The sequence below is a fragment of the Trichosurus vulpecula genome, chromosome 5 (genome assembly GCF_011100635.1).
Source record: "Trichosurus vulpecula isolate mTriVul1 chromosome 5, mTriVul1.pri, whole genome shotgun sequence".
In the NCBI taxonomy this organism is placed as follows: domain Eukaryota; kingdom Metazoa; phylum Chordata; class Mammalia; order Diprotodontia; family Phalangeridae; genus Trichosurus; species Trichosurus vulpecula.
In genome coordinates, this window is record NC_050577.1 from 40,287,247 (window position 1) to 40,312,131 (window position 24,885).

Consider the following 24,885-nt stretch of genomic DNA (forward strand, 5'->3'; position numbering starts at 1 on the left):
ATGGTATCTGAGAATGGGATATGGAATTCCGAAGCAGGGTTTAAAATATAGAAATAATGGTCTCTTGCTCAGGGATGGAGCACAGTACTGAGGGTCAGGGAAAACATATTTGCCCATAGTCTGCTAAGTTGATCAAGAGGATGGGGTAGAAGAAAGTGCTACCGTCTATCAGCCACACTAGGGATGATGAAGCTTGGGAATGAGGAAGAAGAGTATGAGTAGAGAGGAGCATTATGTTGCAGTAGACAATAACCCAAGAAGAGAGCCAGCAATGCAATCCGGGAGCTCAAATATCTATGGAAATTCATTCATTGTTTTAATAAGCATTTGTTATGCATAAAGTATGGAAAATAAACAAAGGGAACTGGACCAATCTGATCAATACTTATCGCTGAGACTCCATAGGCTAGGACTCGTGCCTGGAATATGTCAGTGGAAGTTTCATCCTTTCTTCTGATTTCATTTAGAGAATGAAGACCAAGACTGATAAGATTTAGCTTCTCCATAGGTTTGGTTCATTGGGCAATGTTCTCATTTTAATAAATAAAATTTCTTGACTTTTTAGAATCAACCAAAAGTGCATTGCTGGTCTAAAATTGTGAGGGTCTAGGTTAAAGTCTTTTCTGTTTCTGAGTACATCTGGGACAGACAGAACATTTAGACAAAGGGCCAGCCCCCCAGTTGAACAGGAGGAGGAGGGCAGTCTGGATTGTCATTAGGAAATTTCAAAACCCTCTTAGTTTCCATTAAAAGTGAAGGTCCATCTTTTTAATATTAATGTTCTGCTAGCATTGGCATTTGTGGCAATAAGGTATGGGATACAAGTAGCTCTCTCTGAAGAATTGAAAATGAGTATTGTATGGAGAAGTGTTTAATGGGCTACATCATAAAAGCAATGAGGGACACTGAAGAAGCTCAGGAGGAAGAGGCATCTCCAAGGAGTTGTATGACAGGAAGGGAAGAAAGGGCTGATCAGGAAGCAAGAATGAGAGGGCACGTGTGGGCAGCCAGAGTGTACCGCCTGTGCCCCAGCATCATCAGGAGAGAACAAGGAAGACCTCTGGCATGTTGAGTAGATTCCCTGGGCTAGGAGACATAGGAGTCCTAGGAGGCAGCAGGTCTGTTCTTGGCTACATGCTTTAGCTAAAACACCAAACCGGATAAGGAGGGAGAATGGCAAGCTGCAAGCCCAACTCCTTTGCCTCCAGACAGTTATTTTCCATCCTTGGAAGTCACCATCGCATCTGTATCTGTTTATGAAAGAGCTATTCCATTGCTGGAGCATCTGCAGTAGGCTCTGACTTTCACTCTCGGCAACTTGGGGCTTTGTGAAACATTTACTGAGTGATGCTTTGGGGTCCCATTCTGCTTCTGATACAGTGAGTGAAGGGAGCTCCCACATTCTCACGTAGGGCTGCTCTGTACTGAAGATATCTTCAAAAGATTCACTTAGGGTATATGGGGTCTTTTTCTCTGCAGTTTCTTCCACTGTCTAGAACTGAGGCTGTGTGAGCTGACAAAACGTAGGTGGTTCTGAGAAAATTGAAACCTTCACAATCCCTGGAGCAGTAATACAAAGGAAGCAGGATGTGGCATCCTGCTGGTGGTGAGAGTGCTGTGCTCCCCCATCCTGCGTCCCTGCAAATACTAGAGTTCTGGGGTGACTCAGGGGAGCTTGGAGAGTAGAGGATACTGCAAACAAACAATAAATACTTTGGAGAAGGAGGAGGAGGATTTTTCATGATAAACTCCCCTTAGAGAAAAAGAGATTTCCTAGTGCCATATGTCTAGCTCTGGAAGGGACCTTAGAGTCCATCTATGGAGTTGGGCTATGGACTCTTATATGGGTACATTTCAGAGAGTCCATGAATTTGAAAGAAAGAAACATGCATGCCTATATTAAGCACCTATTATGTGCTAGATATTGTACTAAGCGCTTTATAAATATTGTCTCATTTGATCCTCACAACAGCCTTAGGAGGTAGGTGCTGTTATCTCTATTTTGCAGTTGAGAAACTGAGGCGTGCCCAGGGTCATGCAGCTAGTGAGTGTCTGAGGCCAGATTTGAACTCAGGTCTTGGGGAGTAGGGGAGAGGGGTGGTGATAATTGGGAAACTCTACTTCTGGCTTTTTGATGTCTCTTCTCAGGTCTTGTGACTGAAGAAGTATAGATGCTTAAACCTCTCCAGGTATCAGTGAAGGTCTGTTTTACCTACAAGATTCCAAGACTCTATACCTGCTTAAACTTACTCCAATGAGGTATTGATGAAGCCACCAAAAGGAGCTGCAATTCAGTCCCAAATTCTTCTGCCTTCCAACCTCTTGATACTACTTTGGATTCTTCTTTCTCTCCTTTAAGTCTTTGTTCCTCTTATGGAGCTTCTCTTCCATTTGACTGGAACTTGTCTTCACGGTCCTATCAAGAGATGATCTTAGCATCATAGATTTAGAGCAATTAAGGAACCTCAGAAGTGGATCTCATGTGACCAATACCTCCCCTCCTTGATTTTACAGATGAGAAAACTGAGTTGCATTGAGGTTTGCTGACTTGCCCAAAGTCTCATAGTTAATAAGTGACAGTATAAAGATTTGAACCCAGGTCCTCTCAATGCTGCTTCCATTGGACCAATCAAACCTAAGTATCTTTGTAATGCCCCTTTTCTTCTCAACACATAATGATTGGAAATACTAGAATGTGTCTCATGCAAAACCCATTCTCAGATATCTGGACCAGCCTCCTCCCCATTGTACACAATGCCATGGGTCTTCTTTGAGAAGGAAGGATGGATGAACCACAACAAGAAGTCTATGCACCATATGTCCAGGGATCATTTCAACCCTGCCAAAGTATCACCAGACCAACTCCTAGAAGAAAATGTACTTAAGTGTGAGCAGCCAATTCAGTCTTTTTCTTTTAAAACCTCTATTTGCTAAATTCTTACATGTCTCTAGCTGCCACACCTCTATCAAACTATAAGCTATAAGCTAGTACTGTGACCTTTTCTAAAATAAACCTTCTGTACCAGGGCTAAAATTAACCACACTGATTAGCCTACAGAAGTCACACATGAGACTGTGAAAAGAAACAATTTCCTTAGTTAAAATGCATATTCATGACCCTTTATATAGGACTAAATTAAGTACTGTACATTACTTTTTTTAATATTTAGGACAACAAGTTCTCATGTAAGTTACCAGAAGTGACATCTTCATTTGATCAAATGTCCTCAAATACTCTTTTCGTATAAAGATCTGAAAACTTCCTGGATATGACTTCTATATGGCATCCTGGGCTCTGCCCTCTGACTCCAAGGAGAACAAAAGTAAACCCTCTTTTACATGTCAGAACTTCAAGTACTTGGAGATAGCTTCCTGTCTTCCTTCTTCTCCAAACTAGACATCTCCATTTCCTTCAAATGATCCCTAGAATGACATGATTTTGAGTCCCTTCATGGTCTTGGTCATGTACCTTTAGACTCATTCCAACTTGTTAGTGACCCTTCTACAACGCAGTTCTCAAAATGGCGCATGATATTCCAGACGTTGTTTGACTGGGGTAGAGAATAGAGGGAATATCCCTCCTTGGCCACCAGGCTGCCATCTTGGTATGGTTGTTTTTCCTGGGACCAGAAAGAGAAATCCTCATGCCTTCTACCACCTGGGAATTCCCCTTATTCTTCTAGAGAACTTGAGACTTGACCTTCAGAAGGTCCAACTTCTCCTCGTGTGGAAAGAACACCATGCTTGTTATAAAGAGAAGCTACATGGCATACAGGATAGAGATTTGGCCCCAGGGTTGGGAATATTTGGGTTCAAGTCCCACCTCTGATAAACATTGACTTTGTGATATTAGAAAAGACATTTAATCCTGCATCTTCTAGACAGTTCTTTAAGATTCTGTATTGCAAAGAAAGTGATGACTTCATCAGTGGAGAGAGTGCCCTTATTTAGTATTTTCTTACGCTGATGAGGTCCCAAGACAAGCCTCCTCCTCCCTGTTCTATTACAATAACCCTAACTGGTCCAAAGACCTTTAATTCTCCTTCTTCTCTGTCGCATTTTTCTACCTTCCAGCCTCTTGATACTACTTTGGATTGTTCTTTCTCTCCTTTAAGTCTTTTGATTCTTTTTTCCTCTCGTGGAGCTTCTCTTCCATTTGGCTGGTGAACCCTTCAGTTTTTGGGTGTTTTTCTCTACCTTCGAGGGCTGGGGCTACATATTAGCTAAGCTTTGTATCTTCCCAGCACTTAGGACAGTGCTCAGCATTAAAATATTTGTTAAATTGAATTGAATTGCTCTTTCTGGGTTAAGATGGTAGCATGAAAGATTGTACAGGAGGTCAACTCTCTACATGTATTCCAGCAAAAATCTAAAAAGGGCACCAGATGAAATAATGATTAATAAAGAAAGGCAGGGGAAGGATGAAGGGTGCCTGTGCTGGTGGTTCTTCCTCACCCAGAACAGGACACCCCAAGAACCATGACCAAACTCTTCACACAGTAGGCATTTTCTCTTATAAAATGGATTATTACCTTCCCTCCTACAGGCAGATGGATAGACCAGAGGATCTTCTGAGATCCCTTTCAGCTCTAAGCCCCAGGATGAAATGATTCCATAGAATAGTATAGCTCTCTATTCCTGTCCCTCAAGCACATTGCCAAAGATTGAGTTTGTAAATGGGCTTCTTACATTGCCAAAGAATTTAAATTGCTATTAAAGCAACATGAGTCCATGATCTCATCTCTTCTCTTGTTCCCTGGCTACATTTGCTAATTAACAGTCACATTTCATGTAAACCAGAGCACGTTTAGCAATTTGTTTATTTCTTGGTAGGAAAATCACCTTGTGAGCCAAATGGGATTTCTTCTCCTTGTAGACCCTGGGGTCATCACTGCCCTCTCCCACCCCCTGTCTCCTGGAAAATATTCGTCTCGGCAGCCGCACTCTACAGAGGCGCCAGCTGGAGGCAGTCACGAGGCAGCCAGCACACACTCCCTGCCAACAAGAAGTCTTCTGCTGCCAATCTGGGTAGTCAAAGTACCAAGACAAGAGCTTGGGAATCACCCACCCTGGGACAGCAGAATGCAGAAAATGGGTCATTCCTCACACCCACTTCATTCTTCATTGCCACCTTCAGTAATCATCATTTTGGTCCGGACCTGGGATAGTGGTGCTGTTGCCGCTACCGATGATGACGACGATAGACCTTTACATCAGAATGCTTTAAAGTTTCCAAAATGCCTTCCCAAATTATCTCATTCGGTCTTCACCACAACAAAGTGAAGTAAATACTGTGTGTGTGTGTGTGTGTGTGTGTGTGTGTGTGTATGTGTGTGTATGTGCGCGCATGTATGTAGGAGGTTCAAACCTGTGATTTCACCAGTTTAGAGAACTCTTACCTTGGAGAACTTCTGCCACGTAGAGTCTTAGATGCTTGCCTAGGGGCACTGAGAGGTTAAGAGACATCCCCAGGGTCACATAGCCAGTGGGACCCACGTCAGAGGTGAAGCCCAGGCCTTTGTTACCCTATGCCTGCCCTCTACACACTACGTACTACTCTGTCTCTTTAGATGTGTCCTGCAGTTTTCATCTTACCATTTGGCAGGTGAGTAAACTGAGACTCAGAAAGGTTAAGTGATTTGTGCATGTTCACACAGCTAGTTGGTCCTAGAGGTAGTGTTTTAACCGGGTCTTCCCGATTCCAGGACCAGCGCTCTATGTGCATAACTTAAGTACAGTTACTCCTACTAAGAGCTGGCCTTTATGTAGTGCTGGGGCAACCAGGTGGTGCCATAGTGGCCCAGAGTCAGGAAGACTCATCTTCCCGAGTTCAAATCCAGCCAAACGAGTCACTGAACCTTGTTTGCCTCAGTTTCCTCATCTGTAAAATGAGATGGCCATGGGGTCACGAGGAGTCAGACATGACTGAAACAACTGAACAACAACAAACAACATGTAGTGCTTTAAGAGGCAAAGAGGCGCAGAGTAGATAGAGCTCCGGGCCTGACATTGGGAAGATCTGAGTTCAAATCTGGACTCAGACACTTGCTAGCTATGTGACCCTGAACAAGTCAAAGTCTCTGTCTGCCTCAGTTTCCTTAACTGTAAAATGGGGGTGGTAGTGATGATGATGATGATGATGATGATGATGATGATGATGATGATGATGATACCGTCTTCCTAGGCTTGTGGCGAGGATCAAATAAGATAATATTTGTAAAACACATAGGACAGTGCCTGGCATATAGTAGATTTCCAATAAGTGATTGTTTCCTTCCGTTTTTTTTGGAGGGGGGAAGGCAGGGCAGTTGGGGTTAAATGACTCGCCCAAGGTCACACAGCTAGTAAGTGTCAAGTGTCTGAGGCCAAATTTGAACTCAGGTTCTCCTGACTCCAGGGCTGGTGCTCTACTCACTGCGCCACCTAGCTGCCCTTCCTTCCCTTTAAGGTTAACAAAGGGCTTTACAAATATTATTTTATCCTCACAGCAATCTTGTGAGGTGGGTACTATTACTATTCTCATTTTACAAATGAAGAAACTGAGGCAGGCAGTGATTCAATTAAGATGGTTAAGATGGTGCCAAGAAAGATTATGCAGGCTTTGCCTAAGGTGACAAGCTAAAAAGTGTCCGAGGCCAGGTTTGAGCTCAGTCTTCTTGACTCCATATCCAGGCTCTATTTACTGACCCGCTAGCTGCCTCTGAATTTAGATGCATTTTTCTGTAGTCTTACTGAGGTAACCTCCTGCTAAAATCAATGCTGAATTTCCCAGGAAGGACTGGCTTTTCCTTATTTGTTCAAAATAGGTCGTATGAACCCTGACAGTGTTTTTTAAAAAAATAATTTGGAGGCTTAGAATTTATGAAGACTCCATTTTATATGAGCTAGTAAGCGAATCTTGTTTTTTTTTTAATATAATAAGTGCTTTAACCGTTGAATGAATGAAGGAAGGAAAAGGAAATAAAAAAGTTCTGGTATATCAGGAGGTCTGTGCATGATGCAATGATGAAATCAAACACAGTCCCTGCCCTCAAGGAAGGTGCATGAGAGTAAAGGGAAAAGACATCCAGAGTGCAGGTTCCAGTGTGCCGAGCACATGAGAGATCCCCAAAGAAGACTTAGCATTTTTTAGCTAGAGGGGAGTGAGATGGGAGAAAGCACCATGGAGGAAGTGTGATTTCCCCAAGGTGATCTAGCCTGCTCTTTATCTCCCCTTCTCCTACTAGCAGAAAGAGGAAGGGACGGTAGAGAACCTCTAACCCAAACCCCTCCCTTCACAGATGAGAAAGTGTTCAATGTGTCCTATTTATCTTGGTTATAGCTTGCTTTGTACTGGTTTACTTAAACATTGTCTTCCCCTGTTAGATTGTCAGCTCCTTGAGGGCAGGGACTGTCTTTTGCTTCTTTTCGTATCCCCAGTGCTTAGCACAGTGCCTGACACATAGTAGGTGCTTAATAAATGAATATTGTATCGAAGTGACACGTTCCCACGCCCATGGGCAATAAGTGGCAGAGTCAGGATTTGAATCCAGGCCAAGGACTCTAAATTCAGGACTCTTTCTACTGCCACCATACTCATCCACATTATTTGTAAAATGAATTTGAGAAACTTTAGCCAGGCCCCCAGTCAAGAAAGCTTCCCTACTCATCCTTGACATTGGGTAATTTCCTCCCTCTCTCAGGACCTCATTTTCCCTATCTGTAAAATGAGGGGCTTGGACTAGGTGACCTCTGAGATTTCTATCAGCTCGACGTCTATGACCTTAGGATCTTAAATTACCTCAGTTTCCTCATCTGTAACATTAGGCATGTGGATGAGATGGCTCCTCAGGTTCCTACCAGTGCTAGGTCTAAGACAGTTTGATCATTTCAGAGTGTACTCAGTTGTTCCCATTCAAGACTGTGGCGACTGCCTTGATAATTTAGTAAATATTATCCCTTTAAACACCTTCTTCTGTATTTTACAGGGGGAAATGGGCCCTTTAGCAAGGGCCATGAATTAGCAGCAGTGACAGGGCTTGGGTTTCTGACCCTTTCTAAGCTATCATTTTATAAGCTATCATTTTGTGCTCATCACTTCCATGTAATGACACTATCCTAAGCACAGAAAAAAAAAATCTCTTAACAGCTGCGGAGTTTCACTTCCTTTTTTCCCCCAAGGCTAAAAACATAAATACAATATTTTTTGTCTAAAGGGTTTATTTTATTGTATAGAACTTGGGAAACCCTCTTTCAAAAGTATTAACTTGGATATTAGTACTTTTCTAGAAAGAATTTTTTAAAAAGGCAAAACTAGTCTGCTAAATTTCCCACATTTCAAGTCATTTGTTCTCTGTGCTTAGCAAATATTAATTAGTTCTGATATTATTATTAACTGTGGAGAGAGAGAGAGAGAGAGAGAGAGAGAGAGAGAGAGAATCCAATCTTATGGTAAAAGCAAAGTCTAGAGAGCTAGGTGAACCTGACATTCTAACAGGCTGTGCCAGGAGACTCATTGGGTGACCTTGACTCGCGTCTTTGACCTGGGGGCTCCTGGGGGATACAGCTGGAAAAGAAGATCATAGATCCAGTGCCGGAAAGGACCTCCAAGGCCTTGTAGTACATCAGTAGTAATTTTTAAAGCATTTACCATGTCCCGGGAGGCTGGGTGGTGCAATGGATGGAGCTCTAGGTCCGGCGTCAGGAGGACCTGAGTTTAAATCCAGTTGCAGACATTTACTAGCTGTGTGACTGTGGGCAAGTCACTTAACCCTGTTTGCCCCAGTTCCTCATCTGTAAAAGGAACTGGAGAAGGAAATGGCCAGCCTCTCCATTGTCTTTGCCAAGAAAGTGAAGATTTGGAAGCAAATCAGAAATTTCGGCCGCTGGGTGACCTGGTAGTCAAAATGAGTATCTTCATCAGGAGATCTTAATTTATACGTGTTGAAGTTCAAAAGTATCATTTGCGAGCCACGTAGTTCTCAATATTATCAAGGAGATGATACAGGCCTTGGCCCTGTAAAGAGCTCCTACCTATAAAGATGATCAGATGAACACAAAGGCCTAGACAAGGACAAAAGATTATTAACGTCATGGGAGAGCAGTACATTGGGGTTCAGTGTCTAGAGCAGTGCCTCGCCCACGGCAGACTCTTAATAAATATTTGCTGAATTTAATTCAATTTAGAAAGCAGCATGGCTCATTGGGTGGGGTGTTGGCTTTGGACTCAAAGGACTTGAGTCCTACCTCTGTCGCCCATTACCTGGGTGACCTGCGGCAGATCATCTCACCTCTATTGGCCTCAGTTTCCTCATCTGTTAGATGAAGAGTCTAAACTAGCTCAGAGGTGTCAAACACGTGGCCTGCAAGCCCATGAAGCTAGCAACACTCCCGAGGGTGGCCTGAGCCAGATTAAAATGTAATTGGGAAACATTTAACAAAATAAATAAAAATATAATATGACATAACGTTAATTTTGTGGTTTTCTAAGTCTACATGCAGCCCACAGGGATCCTTATGTATGGTTTAGTAAGCTCCATGTCTATTTGACTTTGACATCACTGATCTACAGCTTCTGAGGTCCCTTCTTGTTTTTTTTTTAATCAACTGGGAAAAACCCATCACCTTAGGGAAACCCAAGTTCTAGACCTAGTTCTGTTATTCCTAGGAAGAGCTTTGGACTAGGAGATGGGAGATCTGAGTCCTGGTCTTGCCCCTTCCACACACTGGCCGTGTTGGCTTTGACTAAGTCATTTAAGTGAGGCATCCTCAGCTGCCTCAGTGGCAAACTGCTGAAAATATCTTCCCTGCCTGCCTTACGGAAAATGGGAAAATGTGCCAAAAGCTCTTTGGAAATCATACAGATATACCGTAAACATACCAGAGCACAGGAATGGTGCAGAATGATCTTGACCAAAATACCTTTCTAATATTTTTCCACCTTAAATAAAATAACAAAAACAACAACGGCCACACGTTCACCAAGTCCTTCATCACATGGAATCTTTCCCCACTGATAGCAAGTTGTCATTTGGACCTGATAAGTGTAAAATTCTTAATGTTTGCTAAGGAAAGATAGAGGCAGAAGGTTTGGGGCCTGAATCTATAGATCACATTGAATCAGTGGATGAAAGCTAGACATAAATAACTCGGTCTACTTCAAGCAAGACACAGCATAAAGATATTAATGAGGATGCTGTAGCTGAATGTTAAGAGACTTATTGGCATCCTGAAATTAAAACCTAATGGGAAAAGCATATTTAAGCAGTTAACACCTCTGCAGTATTATCGTATCCTTTTGGAATTGTTCGAATGGGTCAGAACTGATTTCCAAAGTGCCCTAACAAAACCTGCACAGTATTAGCAAAATATAGGACCCACCTGCCTAAGTCAGCCCAAGCAAAGGAAAATGATGAATACACATTAGGGAACATGGCAGACAGGTAAAATACCTACAGAAGTGCTTCTGGAATGAGGAGATATCAGTTCAACAAGAAATAGTAGAAGCTGATAATGGGCATACCTGAATGGTGGTGGAGAGTCATGTCGTGGGTGTAAATATGCCCATGTTGGTTTTGTCCAATATCACTGAAACTGGCTTACCTTTGGATGGAGCCTCTGAAGCATTAAGATTCAGTCCCAAGAATGAGATTGAAAGATCCTTCATGGGTGACATCCATATGAACTAGACCAACAACATTTTGATAAAGAAATATTGAACATGTGACTGATGTGGATTTATTTGAGGAAATAGAAGTTTATGATGGCAATTCAGAGCTAGGTCATTGACACCAGAAACTACAGAAGGTTATTTTTTTTAAGGAGACTGGATTTAGTGATCAATGTAGATCATGCTAGGAAATAGTAGAGAGGATGCACTTACTGTCCACCTCATAAGGCTTGGTGTCTGGAATTATACATCAGAAGTTCCCTAACTTTTATAGACAGACGTAAGACAAATTCCAGTGCTACAAATACAGACCTCTGGAGAGCTCAACCAATAAACTGAACTATACTAGAACCCAGACCATTAGCACGGACTAAACTATTGTCCACAACTTCCTAGATGTGATACTGATCCATAAAAACTTAGGACATTTTTAATAGATGTCTCCATCCCAGACAGGACTCATAATCTCCAAGCTACTTGGAAGAAAAAGCTTTATGAGCCTAGTATGTAGACTGCCCATCTGTTAACTTGCTCTCTTGCTGCAAGACTGGACAGACCATCTCTTTTCTGGTCATACATCCTTCTCATTACTTTTATGCCGCTTCTAATGTGCAATTCTTGGATAATATGCTGAACACAATTGTAGGCCGCCGTATATTTCTTCCCTGCCCTTCAGGAAACCTACAACTTAAATTCTTTATAGACTGTGGTATCCCATGATTCCTTCCTATAATTGTCATATTAATGATAAATGATGCGACTTGTCATTAACATAATAAATTTAGTAATAACATATAGGTCTTCTTAAAATAGCCATATTAATTATATATAATGTAGTATAATAATTCAGTATTACAAAGTAAGTATAATAATTATGATTATAAGGATTTTTAATTGGTATTTTTATATCACAGCCGAAGGGATGGTGATTGGGGCTTAACTGAAGAAGGGCTAAATGAAAATCCTTTCCCTAGTACTAGTATCCTACATGATCTCCGTTCTCTCCGTGCAGCGCTCATCTGGAACGTTGGGGATGCAGTCTCTGAGGCAGTCATTATTGGATTTCTTCGTAAACACACTCCGTCATTGCCTACTAAATGTGTGGGAATTCCAGAGCGCTGCCCTGATGCATCAGTTATGAGGCTCACTGTAGGGGAAGAGGAAATTAAAGCTATTTATCAAAGAACATTTTCCCCTTGATGGGAAAAGTGAACATTAATGCAACAAGTGATTGCACACAGGCCAAGAAAACATTTTGATAAACAGAACTGGAGGGGATTGCATTTCCTTTGCTTTCTCCCTTGGAAGAGGAAGTACAAGGGAACCTGTACAGAACCAGCCATTGGGTGTGTGTTGCAACAGTGGCCTTGTTAACTGGGTATGCTGTATAAGCCCAGGATGGGCTCTTGGTAATGTGGAAGGTTATTTTGCTCACGTAGGACATTATCCCCTTGCATGGTTCTTGATGTGAGTATGCATTTTATTAATAATAACAGTTGTTTGGTCCCATTTCATGACCTCATTTTGGGGTTTTCTTGGCAAACACACTGGACTGGTCTGCCATGTCCTTCTCCAGCTCATTTTACAGATGAGGAAACTGAGGCAAGCAGGGTGAAGTGACTTGCCCCGGGTCACACAGCTAGTAAGTGTCTGAGGCTGGATTTGGACACAGGAAGATGATTCTTCCTGACTCCAGGTGCAGCACTCTATCCAATGTGCCACCTAACTGCCCTAATAATAATAACAGTAGTAACTAGGTATATATAGAACTTTAAGACTTGAACCTTTTATATCATACTTTAAGGCTTATTCATTAATTTATTTATAGTACTTTAAAGTGTTATTTGAGCCTCAGAATAGCTCTGGGAGGCAGGTGCTGTTATTATCCCGTTTTACAGATGAAGAAACTGAGGCAGACAGTGGTGAAGTCTTTTGCCCAGGGTCACACAGCTAGTAAGTTCCTGAGACTGGATTTGAACTCAGATCTTCCTGACTCCAGACCCAGCGCTCCATCCATTGGACCCCCTCACTGCCAATATTCCCTACCCGATTTCTGACAGAAACCCTCTTCAGCAGTAGTGACATCACTGTTTCATGGCTTTCTCGCCTGGAGTTTCAAAAGGAAGCTGAGAATGGCACTTCCTCCATTCTTGCTGACTCTCCGCTTTGACACACGTTCCCCCCATTCTTGTCTTGATTGTATTTGTAAGCGACCAGACTTCATGCTCTCACAAGGCACCACTGATGTGATGGGAGATCCCACATCTCTGGGGAAACTGCCATCTTCCTCCCTGTAACTATAACTCTAACCAGCTGTTTTGTGACCGTGTCTCATTTCAGAGATCCCAGAAGATCCCCTGGAAGCTGAAGAGTATTATGTGGGTGTCTTTGATTCCTGTTCTGAAGCAAGTGAGGAGGATCCGATAGAAGAGGTGATAGAAGAGGAGGAAGTGGAGAAGGAGGAGGAGATGGTGGAGGAAGAGGAGGAAGATGAGGTGGAAGAGGAGGAGGCGGAGGAGGAGGCGGAGGAGGAAGTAGCAGAGAGCACTTTCAGGACCAGTCATCAGGTATGCGTTGTCCTCGGAAGGACTGGAATGGTCAAAATCTCCACTTATTCCATTAGTCTCCCAAGAGACTAAAGATGGAGTAGCCCTGGGCATGGGGGGGGGGTGTAATTTACAAGAGTCCATCCAAAGTGAGATGAAACTCCCTCCTTGTCTCTTCCCTGGACTACTGCAATAACCTTCCAGTTGGTTTTTTCCTTTCTCTCTCTCACTGCTCTGGTCCAGCTTCCCATGGGGGGTCCCGTTAAAGGCAGCCCAGTGGTAGAGCTCTGGATCTAATCCTGCAGCTAATTCCCACAGTCAACTGTATCCTAGCCCACATAAGTAAAATTGGGAAGAGGGCAGTCATACTAATAGTAATTAGAAAATATTTATATTTAATATATTATATTTATGTAACACGTAAGTTTGTCAGAGCACTTTACACAGATGATCTCATTTGATCCAACCACAACCCTGGGGGTGGGTGCTATTTTAATGTCCATTTTACAGATGAGATAACTAAGTCTTCCTGACTCCAAGTCCAACATGCCTAGCTGCCTAACAATGATTCTATCTGGGGTAGGTGCTGAGTGATAATCCACCCATTTTTTCCCAGCCCCTTCCCCACCGCACACTGGGCTAGTCCGCCAAAACAGACACTCAGGGGTATCCTGGGGGAAAAGGTCTGGGAGGTGGTGATAGATCGAGCCCTAAGAGTATGCCACTTGAGGGGCATATAAGAACCAGCTGCCCCAATATATCCCCTTCTTGTCCTTGGGCTTTGGTCTACCATAAATACCTTATATTTCCAACCGCAGTGGGCACCTTTGATCCCTATTAAAAATAAATACTAAATCTAAACTACTTTTTAAAATCAGAATTGATATTGCATTATGAGTATATTTGGAAACCATCCCCCTTTTTTCACTCAATGGAAAAATAAAGTTTCATTGGATAATAGTGCCTTCTCCCCACCAAAAAAATCATTGGGACTGACTTACTGTTGTCATCGTGTTGTTGAGTTTGTCCTTCGTTCTCGAAGAGGACTATGACGGCAGGGAAATGATGACATGACTTGCGGTTGACTTGGATTTGAGTGAGGGTGGGCTGTGCGAGGTCACCAGCCTCCCGTTCTCCTCCAGAGCCATCTGGGTCCAGTGACCAGATATTCACTGGGACTGACTTATAAGTATTCTTTGTGACCCACTATGAACTGCCAGGGGCAATGACATTAAGCCATCACTGTCTCCTAATACATGGGGAGGAACTAGACAAATATAGCAAATTACTGGAGTAGTATACAACATGGAAGAGCAAAACAACACAGACATTTCCTATGGGGATGGGACTGACCGAGACTCTGGTAAGGGTCTCAGGGAGAGACGAAGTAGGGGTAGCAGGAAGGCATTCTGAGCTTGGGGGGAGAGCAGGAGGCCTTCTCATATACTGGACCATGTTGACTGACTTTCAGTCAGTTATGTGGGAACTGTGGGGAGACACTTTCCATTTCTCCCCGTAAGTTAGCCCTCTCTCGGGAGCATGAATCAGCCTGATCTCTCTTCAGTTAATAATGGGGACTTATATTTGCGTAGCATTTTTACAGTTTACACAGGTTCTCCAGACATCATCTCATTTTCAACCCCTGTCATCCGAGCATCCCTGGAAGCGCTGCCCACTCTGGCTCTCCTTTCACAGATAATGCATTCAAAGGCATTAGGAGGATGGATGGATAATTATTGTTGTGACAAGGCAGAAGTCCAATTACTAGCAGACACTGCACTAAAAGACACAAATGACCTTTCAGGATTTAATGCAAAAATTGTTCATAGTTTCTTAGGCTATGGAGATCACAGACTCCACCTGTCTATTTTTGCATCATTATTTCAAGCACAGTATCATAACCTCCTGGTCCCTCTAACCTAGTTTGTGATGATTCAATATAGAGAGAGCGTGAGGTTTGTGGGAGATGAAAGACAGAACAGAAGTGAAGGGTTTTGTGGCCAGTAAGTGTACATATTTTCTAATTACTATTAGTATGACACCCCCCTTCCAAATTTTACATATGTGGAACAGGATACAGTTGACCGTGGGAATTAGCTGCAGGATTAGGTTTTAGGGAAACCCAGCATGGTCTAGTGGAGAAAAAGGCATATGCTTGGAATCAGAATACCTGGGTTCAGGTCTCATCTCTGATACTTCCTAGCTGTGCTCTAGGGAACCTTTAAGTTAGAGAACAACTGCTGGTTTGAATTGTCCCCCCACCCAAAGTACAAGTACAGACCCCCTCCCAAAGAATAGATTTTTCAGTTTGGTTTTTAATAAGGAAGAGAAATTAGCATAGTTCAATTCAATTCAACCAACATTGTTGAAGCACCTACTATGTGCCAGGCACTAGGGACCCAAAGACAAAAATGAAAGGACACAAAAAAGCTCAAATGTTGTATATTAAGGGATTCCTTTTGGAAAAGGAAACTTTTCTCCCACATTCTTAGGAGAAATAACCCTCTTATTTCAGTTATTCCAATCATTTTTCATTTCAGCCACTGGCCTGAGATTGTATAAAGCAATAACCAGTTAATCAGGAATAAGTGAAATGTTGGAGGAAAGATTGATTAGGACCTGAGCAGACTCTCCAGACTCCTGGAGCTGAATGGATCGTAGCAAATGGAAATAACCAAAACCATTTCAGCTCCTAAAAAAATCTATTGCAGCATGCTCTCACAGTTATATTAGGATGTGGCTTCATCAGCTTTGCTCTGGCTTTCCTTCTCATTCTTTAAGCTTTCAAACCACCATCCAGAATGCCAAGGATTCTATTGCTAAAACATAGATTAAAAAAAACCCAGCACAGTCCAGGCCAGGGCCTCCTCTCCCCCTCTGCCCACCCTAAAGAATGCTGCTACCTGGTCATTAATGAAAAGCAGCTGCAGTTAGCTTTTCATAATAGAGAGCAAACAAGATATTGACAGTGAACTCTGGACAGATTGACAGTCTCAATGACTCATAATTCAAAGGCAAGGATGTGTGGTATTAGGAAAGGCTGGTGGCACTTGGCTACAGCCCAGTTTAGCAAAGATGCGTCCATCTCTGGTTTCTTTTCTCTGCATATACATAAAACCTCTTTTTCCATAGTGATTGATCATCCATGTACCTTGAAAGGAAAGACTCCAAGTTCAAGGGGAGCCCTGGTCCATTCTTTGTTGTTAGATGGTTCTGTGCTAAAAAGCAACTTACATCTTTTTCATGAATTATGAATGCAAATAATCAAGGACCTTGGCATCTCATGAAATCAAGTCACAGGATTAAAACAGGAGAGGTGTTTCTGAAGGAAAAGCCATGGAATAAGGTCACCTTAATCTTCAGCTTCAGTTTCTGTGGATTGGAGAACTTTTGGAAACATTTGTTTAGATAAAAGGGAGTCAGAAGCAGCGCAGTGCCTGGAGTTTGGTCTTTCAGAGCAGTCACCTTGGATCCTACACTTGAGGATGGGTGAGTCACTGGGCAGTATGACTCTTGCAAGGATGAAGGAGGCCCCTCCTTCAGAAGTTCGTGGGTGTTTAACTAAGATAGACCTTTTCTACTAGATCTTTGGTGGGCTAGCATGCACACAGCAGCTTTCCAGTGGTGTTTGCAATTATAGAAGTGTAGATGGCTATGCTCTGTGGAGATACACTCTTGAAAATAAACAATGGCGCCCATGCTGAGGAGAGCTGGTGGGCATTGAGCAGGGAATACTAGGTGGATTTTTGCAGGCAAGTGGTTGTCAGGGCATATTAACTGGGGCAAATAACTACATTTACTGACTTCTACAATAAACCTTATAATTTTCACATTTCCAAAAAAACTCTGAATATGTGACATTTCCTTCTTTGGCAGCTGCCACTTGTTTATCACAATTTGGTATTGACATATATTTTTAAATTCTTTATCATGAAGCCATAGATGATCATGCTGGATATTATAACATACCTTTGATGTCCTGTTTTCCAAGTCTAGCCTGGGTGGTATCCCAGAATGTTTCAAAAGGTTTAAGTCAGAGGAGTTCCTATGCCACTGAAGCATGTTTATCTCTGTCTCTTGGATAAATTTCTGAATCTTTTTGTTTGTTTTTTTGTTTTGGAGGGGGGAAGGCAGGGCAATTGGGGTTAAGAGACTTGCCTAAGGTCACACAGCTAGTAAATGTGTCAAGTGTTTGAGGTTAGATTTGAACTCAGGTCCTCCTGACTCCAGGGCCCGTGCTCTACTCACTGTGCCACCTAGCTGCCCTATTTCTGAATCTTTTGGGCCATGAGGCATGATGTGAGATCACACTGCAGTATTCCTTCTCCATTTGGAAATTTCTGTCATTCTACAGTAATTCTGCTTTTCATTATGCCAGTATATTTATCAGAGAACATCATTCCCTTCCAGACCTATTGAAAAAAATTATTCATCCCCCATTATGAGGTGGATATTTTACAGCAGGGGTTCTTTTTTAACTTCATAATATTATTATTTCCAATTACATGAAAAGATAGTTTTCAACATTCATTTTTGTAAAATTTTGAGTTCTGAAATTTTGCCCCTTCTCCTTCCCCTCTACCCTCCCCCAAGACAGCAAGTAATCGCATACAGGTTATACAAGTACAATTGTGTTAAACATTTCCACATTAGTCATGTTGTGAAAAAAGAATCAGAATCAAAGAAAAGAAAGAGAAAGAAAAAACAAAAAACAAGTGAAAAGAGTATGCTTCGATCTACATTCTGGCTCCACAGTTCTTTCTCTAGATGCGGATGGCATTTTCCATCACGAATCTTTTGGAATGGACTTGGATCATTGTATTGCTGAGAAGAGGTAAGTCTGTCAAAGTTAGTCATCTCACAATGCTGCTGTTGCTGCGTATAATGTTCTCCTGGTTCTGATCACTTCACTCAGCATCAGTTCATATAAGTCTTTCCAGATTTTTCTGAAATCTGCCTGCTCATTATTTCTTGTAGCATAACAGTATTCCATTACGTTCATATACCACAACTTGTTTAGCCATTCGCCAATTGATGGACATGCCCTCAATTTCCAATTCTTTGCCACCACAAAAAGTGCTTGCAGCAGGGATTCTTAACCTAGGGTTAGCGACTTTTTTAGGATCTTGACAACCGTATTTCAATACAATTGAAGCAGTTGGGTGATATAGGAGATAGAACACTGGGCCTGGAGTTAGAGGTTCAAATTCTCCTTCTGACACTTGGTATCTGAGTGACCATGGCAAATCGCTTTGCCTGAGTTTGCTTATCTTTAAAACGGGGATAATGATATCACCCACCCCTCAGGGTTGTTATGAGGGTAAAAAATGAGATAATATTTGTAAGGTACTTTGCAACCCTTAAAGAACTATACAAACCCCAGTTATTTTTTTTTATTATTTTAACCAGTTTCCTTTTTAATCCTATGTGTCTTACATCATCTATTTAAAAGCACTATTCTGAGAAGGGGACAATGGGCTTCACCAGACTGACCGCCAAAGAGGCCCATGACACAAAAGAGGTGAAGACCCTTTGTTGTCCAGTCTGATGAAGATCTCGTTTAAGATTATGTACATTATATGTGAGATCATGTTGCAAACCTTAAAGTACTTCAGTTTTTTCTCCTTTGTCCCAGAATTTAATCTTGAAAAGAAAAAAGTTTTCTTATTTATTATGTGAAAAACCTGACCCAAAGGTTTGCCCTCCATCCTCCGTAGGTAAACTTAATCATCAGCAAAGGCCTGCTAGCCTTTCTATCCGAAAGACATTTCTTTCAAACTCTTCCTTTCCCAACAGAAGGAAGAAGCTTCCAGGGATGGGGATAGGAAGTGGGAGAGACGAGAAGTTTATTTGCCTCTCTCCTCACTCCATGTCCTTTGATTTTGTTTTTCTTTCTACACACAAGATAAGACATAAAATATCTTTACATCTGGGAGATGTAAAGGCCTCAAGGCTGAGCTTCTCTCTGTTTCTGTTTTCTGTTTATTTGTTTGTTTTTACAGTTAACACTTTAAATGAATCAGTGGTGTCCACCTCTCACACAGGGGGAACTCATTTCTAGCTCAATTCACAGAAAATGCAGTTATTGAGTTACTTAGATGTAGGTTACCACTAGCAACAACTTCAGATAGCTACAAACAGCTTCAGGAGGAGATTTAATTAAGCCACAGGTCCCCTTACAACATTAAAAAATATTTGAACAGCAAATTTGAGTGGAAATTTTATTTCGGAAAGGACACAGGATAAAATCATTTAAAAAATGTTGTTAATTCATATGGCTCTACGCTATGAAATGCTAAAGGCTTCATGTAATGTTTTACCCCTTATGTAGCAAATGTGTTTTGCTTGTTTTTGTTAATAGCAATTACCTTTACAATAAAAAACAATTTAAAAGGAAAAAAAATTCATTTCAGGATGATAAAATAGGGATCAACAGCTTAAGCGTAGTAGTTGATGTTTCAATCTTTTTTTTTTTTAGAAGCAAACACCAGTGTATGACTGAATACTTATTGGATTCCACTGTTTTGTGAGCTTTAGATTTTTGCATTTGTGTTTGAATACAATGAAAGATCAAAGACAGCATTTTGCCATGTCCACAGGTCATTAATAGATATAAAAGATGAACCCTATTCTCAGTTTGGCTAGATGCATTTTCCCAACCTCCTAGGCTTTTTGATTTTCTAAGTAAGATGCTGAATTTAAACACAGGATGTTGGGTTCCCTGTCTTGCATATTGTGAGCTTCTGCCTAGAAATGAGCCAGAATTTGAGTAGGGGAATGTAGTTTTTAACTCTCTTTTCATCATGGTATTCTCTAAGCCAGTTGTATTGAACTTGCCTCTCAACCATACAAGGATCCCTGAAGGCCATGTGTTGACTCCCTTTTGGTTGTTGTTGAGATGTTTTCAGTCTTGTCTGACTCTTCCTGAGCCCATTTGGGTTTTTCTTAGCAAAGATACTGGAGTGGTTTGCCATTTTCTTCTCCAATATTGACCTAGAAAACTACATAATAACATTATCCATTTTCTATTGTATTTTTATTTATTTTGTTAAATATTTCTCAATTATATTTTAATCTGGTCCAAGCAGCACTAGGGAGGACCCTGTATTTGACATCTCTTCTCTAAACCAAGTGCATAATCAAGAAGGGGCTTTTGAAAATCTGGTCCATTAAGCTCATTAGTATGTCAGCTTCTGCCTGAATCGTGTGGTCGAAGAAGAAGGCCACTGTGTTTGTGGGCAGAGCACTTGGGTCTAAATCTTGGTTCTACAACTTAGCACCTCCATGGTCTAAGCAAGCTGCTTAGTTTCTCTGGCACTTAGTGTCCTCATCTCTAAAATAAGAAGATTTTAGACTACATCAGAGATTTTTAACCCAACAGATTTCAGAGGGTCTGTAAACTTGGATGGGGAAAAATATTACATCTTTATTTTCATTAACTTCTAACAAAAATTTAGCATTTCCTTCCATTACGAATGGGTGGTGCAGCGGTTAGAGCCCTGGGCCTGGAGTTAGGAAGATTCCTCTTCCTGAATTCATATCCAGCCTCAGACACTCACCAGATATGTGACCCTGGGAAGGTCACTTTGCCATGTTTGCCTCAGTTTCCTCATCTGTAAAATGAGCTGGAGAAGGAAATGACAAACCACTCCAGTATCCCTGCCAAGAAAACCCCAGATGGGGTCATGGAGAGTCCGACATGGCTGAAATGACAGAATGACAACAAAAAATCCATTATGGATGTAGGGGAAGAAAGCCCACACCAGCATTAGCAGTGCCTGTGACTTTGTCACCAATAGAAATTACAGATATTTTCATATCACATTACAGTTGTTGCAGATCTTTTAAAATATCATTTATATTTAAAATTACTGTAGTTATTAGACCCATCACTAAGCCCCACATGATTGTAATCTTTCTGTTTACAGACTGTACTTCAGTATAATTGATGTATTTTAATATAATAATTTTCTTTTGCAATCCTATGTGTTTTATTTTATTCATGACAACCATTATTCTGAGTACTAATCTGTAGGTGCCACCAGACTGCCAAAGCAGGTCCATGACACAAACAAGGGTAAGAGAACTCTGTACTTGATTTCTAAAGTCTCTTCTAGGAGTCTGAGATTCTTTTCTTTCAAGGTGACCTTGGCCTTGGCGCATTCTTTTTTTTTTTAGCTCTATATCTGTGATCTAAGAATATAATCTTTAAGCTCTCTTCTAGCTCCATAGCTATAACCCTATAAACCTATAAAAAATTAAACAATGACTTTTCTAAGCTTCTAAGTCCCTCACGGTTTAAAGATTGTATTTTTCCAGGGAGCACGAATGTGCTAATTGCATTGGCACCAAGTTGACGAGGAAAACAGTGGGATGTGCAGTGCATTCAGAATTCCCCTGTAATATTGATATTAAAATGTTACCGGTGAAGATTTCAGAATAAAAAAAAACATATTACTGAGGGAATGATGAGCAGTTTCCATTTTAATGGGGTTTTTGTTTGAGGCGAGGGTGCTATTACTCGGCTGAATAAATGTAACTGAACTCAACTGAATAAATGTAACACTAGGCTACATTCTTATTGTTTTAACAGGTCAGTGTGTAGTTAATATATTCATCTTATATTTTAATTTCTTAGATGTTAGTATTCCATGAGCATATATAATTTTGTCCTAAAGCAGTCAAGGTGGCTGATTTTTTTAGGTTTATCCAGCAAAATTGTTACATGTTTATTGTTGCAATGTCATTTTAGTACTGATTTTTAAAATGTAAGCGGTTAATTGTTGTTCTGCATTCTCAAAGAGGACCAAGATACATCACTGTGTTGGGGTCAAGGGATAGTATTTTTCCAGCTGTGGCCAATCAGACCAGTACGAGCTCAGAAGGCTTCACCATGGGTTGGGCACAAATAGTCCATTTCAGCATTTGGAATGGAAATGTCTCTAAACTTGCACATCTCATCTTTCTTTTGTAAGTGGTAAAGATGATCTGAATGATGCTAATGAGTCTTATTTTTAATCCCCATAAAATGTATATTGGGTTTAAGTCCCAGCTCTTCTTGGGTACCTTTGGATGGGAACCTTCATTTCTCTGGACCTCAGCATTTTCATTTATGAAATGATAATTCTTTCTTATAGAATTATAGATCCATAGGCTCAGAACTGAACAGGTGCTTAGGAGGGAAGGGATTTCCCCAAGGTCACGCAGTTAGCAAATGACAGAATCTGAATTTGAACTCAGGTCCTTTGATCACAAATACAGTGTTTGCTCCTTGCTCTAACATTCCAAGATTATGTGGGAAAAGAAGGAATCCTGGCATGTTTGGTCTCCTACCATTATTCAAGAGGAATAGAATATTTTGCTCCTAATAAAATTATTAGGGGAGATGGGTCACTTCCATTATTGTTTTCCCCATTACTACTAAAAGATATGTGACTATGGTCAAGACACTTTATCCCTCTGGGCCTCAGTTTCCCTCTCTGTAAAAAGGAGATGGTTGGATTAGATAGTTGTTCAGGTCTCTTGTAACTCTAAGCTACGCTTCTGTACTTTTTTTTTAATTTCTTTATTTATTTTTAGTTTACCACATACAGTTCTACATAGTTTTGAGTTCCAGATTTTCTCCCCTCCCTCCCCAAGACGGCATGGAATCTCATATAACTGTCATGTATAACTTTGCATTGAATTAATTTAAGCACTAGTCAAATTGTGGAGAAGAATTTTGACCAATGGAATGAATCATGAGAAAGAAGAAACAGAACCAAAAAAAAAACAACCCAAAAACAAAAACAAGAGAGAAGCAGAAAAGGCGAGCATGTAGTGTGCCTCAGTCTGTATTCAAACTTCGCATTTCTTTGTCTCGATGAAGATAGCATTCTCCATCGTGAGTCCCCTGGAGTTGTCCTTGCCCCTTAGGTTGCTGAGAAGAGCGCAGTATGTCAGGGTTGGTCCTCACGGGATCCATATATCTGTGGCTGTGCACAACGTTCTCCTGGCTCTGCTCCGCTCACTCAGCATTATGTCGTGTAGGTTTTTCCAGGTTGTTACGAAGTCTGCATCATCCCCATTTCTTATGGCACAATAGTATTCCATCACCTTCATATACCACAGCTTGTTCAGCCATTCCCCAATTGATGGGCATCCCTTTGATTTCCAATTCTTGGCTACCACAAAAAGAGCTGCTATAAATATCCTTGTACATATGGGTCCTTTTCCCGCTTGTGTGATTTCTTTGGGATACAACCCTAGAAGTGGTACTGCTGGGTCAAAGGGTATGAACATATCTATAGCCCTTTGGGCATAGTTCCAAACTGCTCTCCAAAATGGCTGGATCAGCTCACAACTCCACCAGCAATGCAACAATGTTCCAATTTCCCCACATCCTTTCCAGCATTTATCATTTTCCTGTTTTGTTATTTTAGCCAATCTGACAGGAGAGATGTGGTATCTAAGAGTTGTTTTGATTTGCATTTCTCTAATCAGTAGTGATCCAGAGCATTTTTTCATGTGCCTACAGATAGCTTTAATTTCTTCCTCTGAAAACTGCCTGTTCATATCCTTTGACCATTTCTCAATTGGGGAATGGCTTGTATTCCTATATATTTGGCCTAGTTCCCTGTATATTTTAGAAATGAGGCCTTTATCAGAGATACTAGTTGCAAAGATTTTCTCCCAATTTTCTGCTTCCCTCCTAATTCTTGTTGCATTGGCTTTTTTTGTACAAAAACATTTCAATTTGACATAATCAAAATTATCCATTTTGCATTTTGTAATGCTCTCTATCTCTTGTTGGGTCATGAATTCTTTACTTTTCCATAAATCTGATAAGTAAACTATTCCTTGCTTTCCCAAATTACTTATAGTATCAGCTTTTACTCCTAAATCATGAACCCATTTTGACTTTATTTTGGTATATGGTGTAAGATATTGGTCTATGCCCAGTTTTTGCCCTACCATTTTCCAATTTTCCCAACAGTTTTTGTGAAATAGTGAATTATTAGCCCAGAAGCTGGCCTCTTTGGGTTTATCAAAGAGTAGATTGCTAAACTTGTTGATTTCTCCTACCTGTGTACCTATCCTATTCCACTGATCCACACCCCTGTTTCTTAACCAGTACCAGGCAGTTTTGATGACTGCTGCTCTGTAGTACAGTTTAATATCTGATGTGGCTAAGCCACCTTCTCTAGCATGTCTTTTCATTAATACCCTAGATACTCTAGACCTCTTGTTTTTCCAAATGAATTTTGTTATTATTTTGTCCAGCTCAGTAAAATAATTTTTTGGTAGTTCGATTGGTATGGCACTGAATAGATAGATTAATTTAGGTAAAATTGTCATCTTTATTATATTAGCTCGGCCTAACCATGAGCAACTGATATTTTTCCATTTATTTAGATCTGATTTTGTTCGTGTGAAAAGTGTTTCATAGTTATGTTCATATAGGCCCTGGGTTTGTCTTGGCAAATAGACTCCCAAATATTTTATAGTGCCATCAGTAACTTTGAATGGAATTTCTCTTTCTATCTCTTGCTGTTGGGCTTTGTCAGTAATGTATAGGAATGCTGAGGATTTATGTGGGTTTATTTTATATCCTGCAACTTTGCTAAAGTTGTTTATTATTTCAAGTAGTTTTTTACTTGATTCTCTAGGATTCTCTAGATAAATCATCATATCATCTGCAAAAAGTGATAA

The 24,885-nt window shown here is 41.0% G+C and overlaps 1 protein-coding gene across 1 annotated transcript in view; it reads left to right on the forward strand.

Moving 5' to 3' along the window:
- NEK11 (NIMA related kinase 11) overlaps positions 1-24,885 on the forward strand; it is a 268,164-nt gene that overhangs the window by 164,879 nt on the left and 78,400 nt on the right. The window contains exon 13 of the mRNA XM_036761946.1: positions 12,989-13,215. Within this exon, the coding sequence (XP_036617841.1) occupies positions 12,989-13,215 (227 nt within the window). The remainder of the gene's footprint in view (positions 1-12,988; positions 13,216-24,885) is intronic.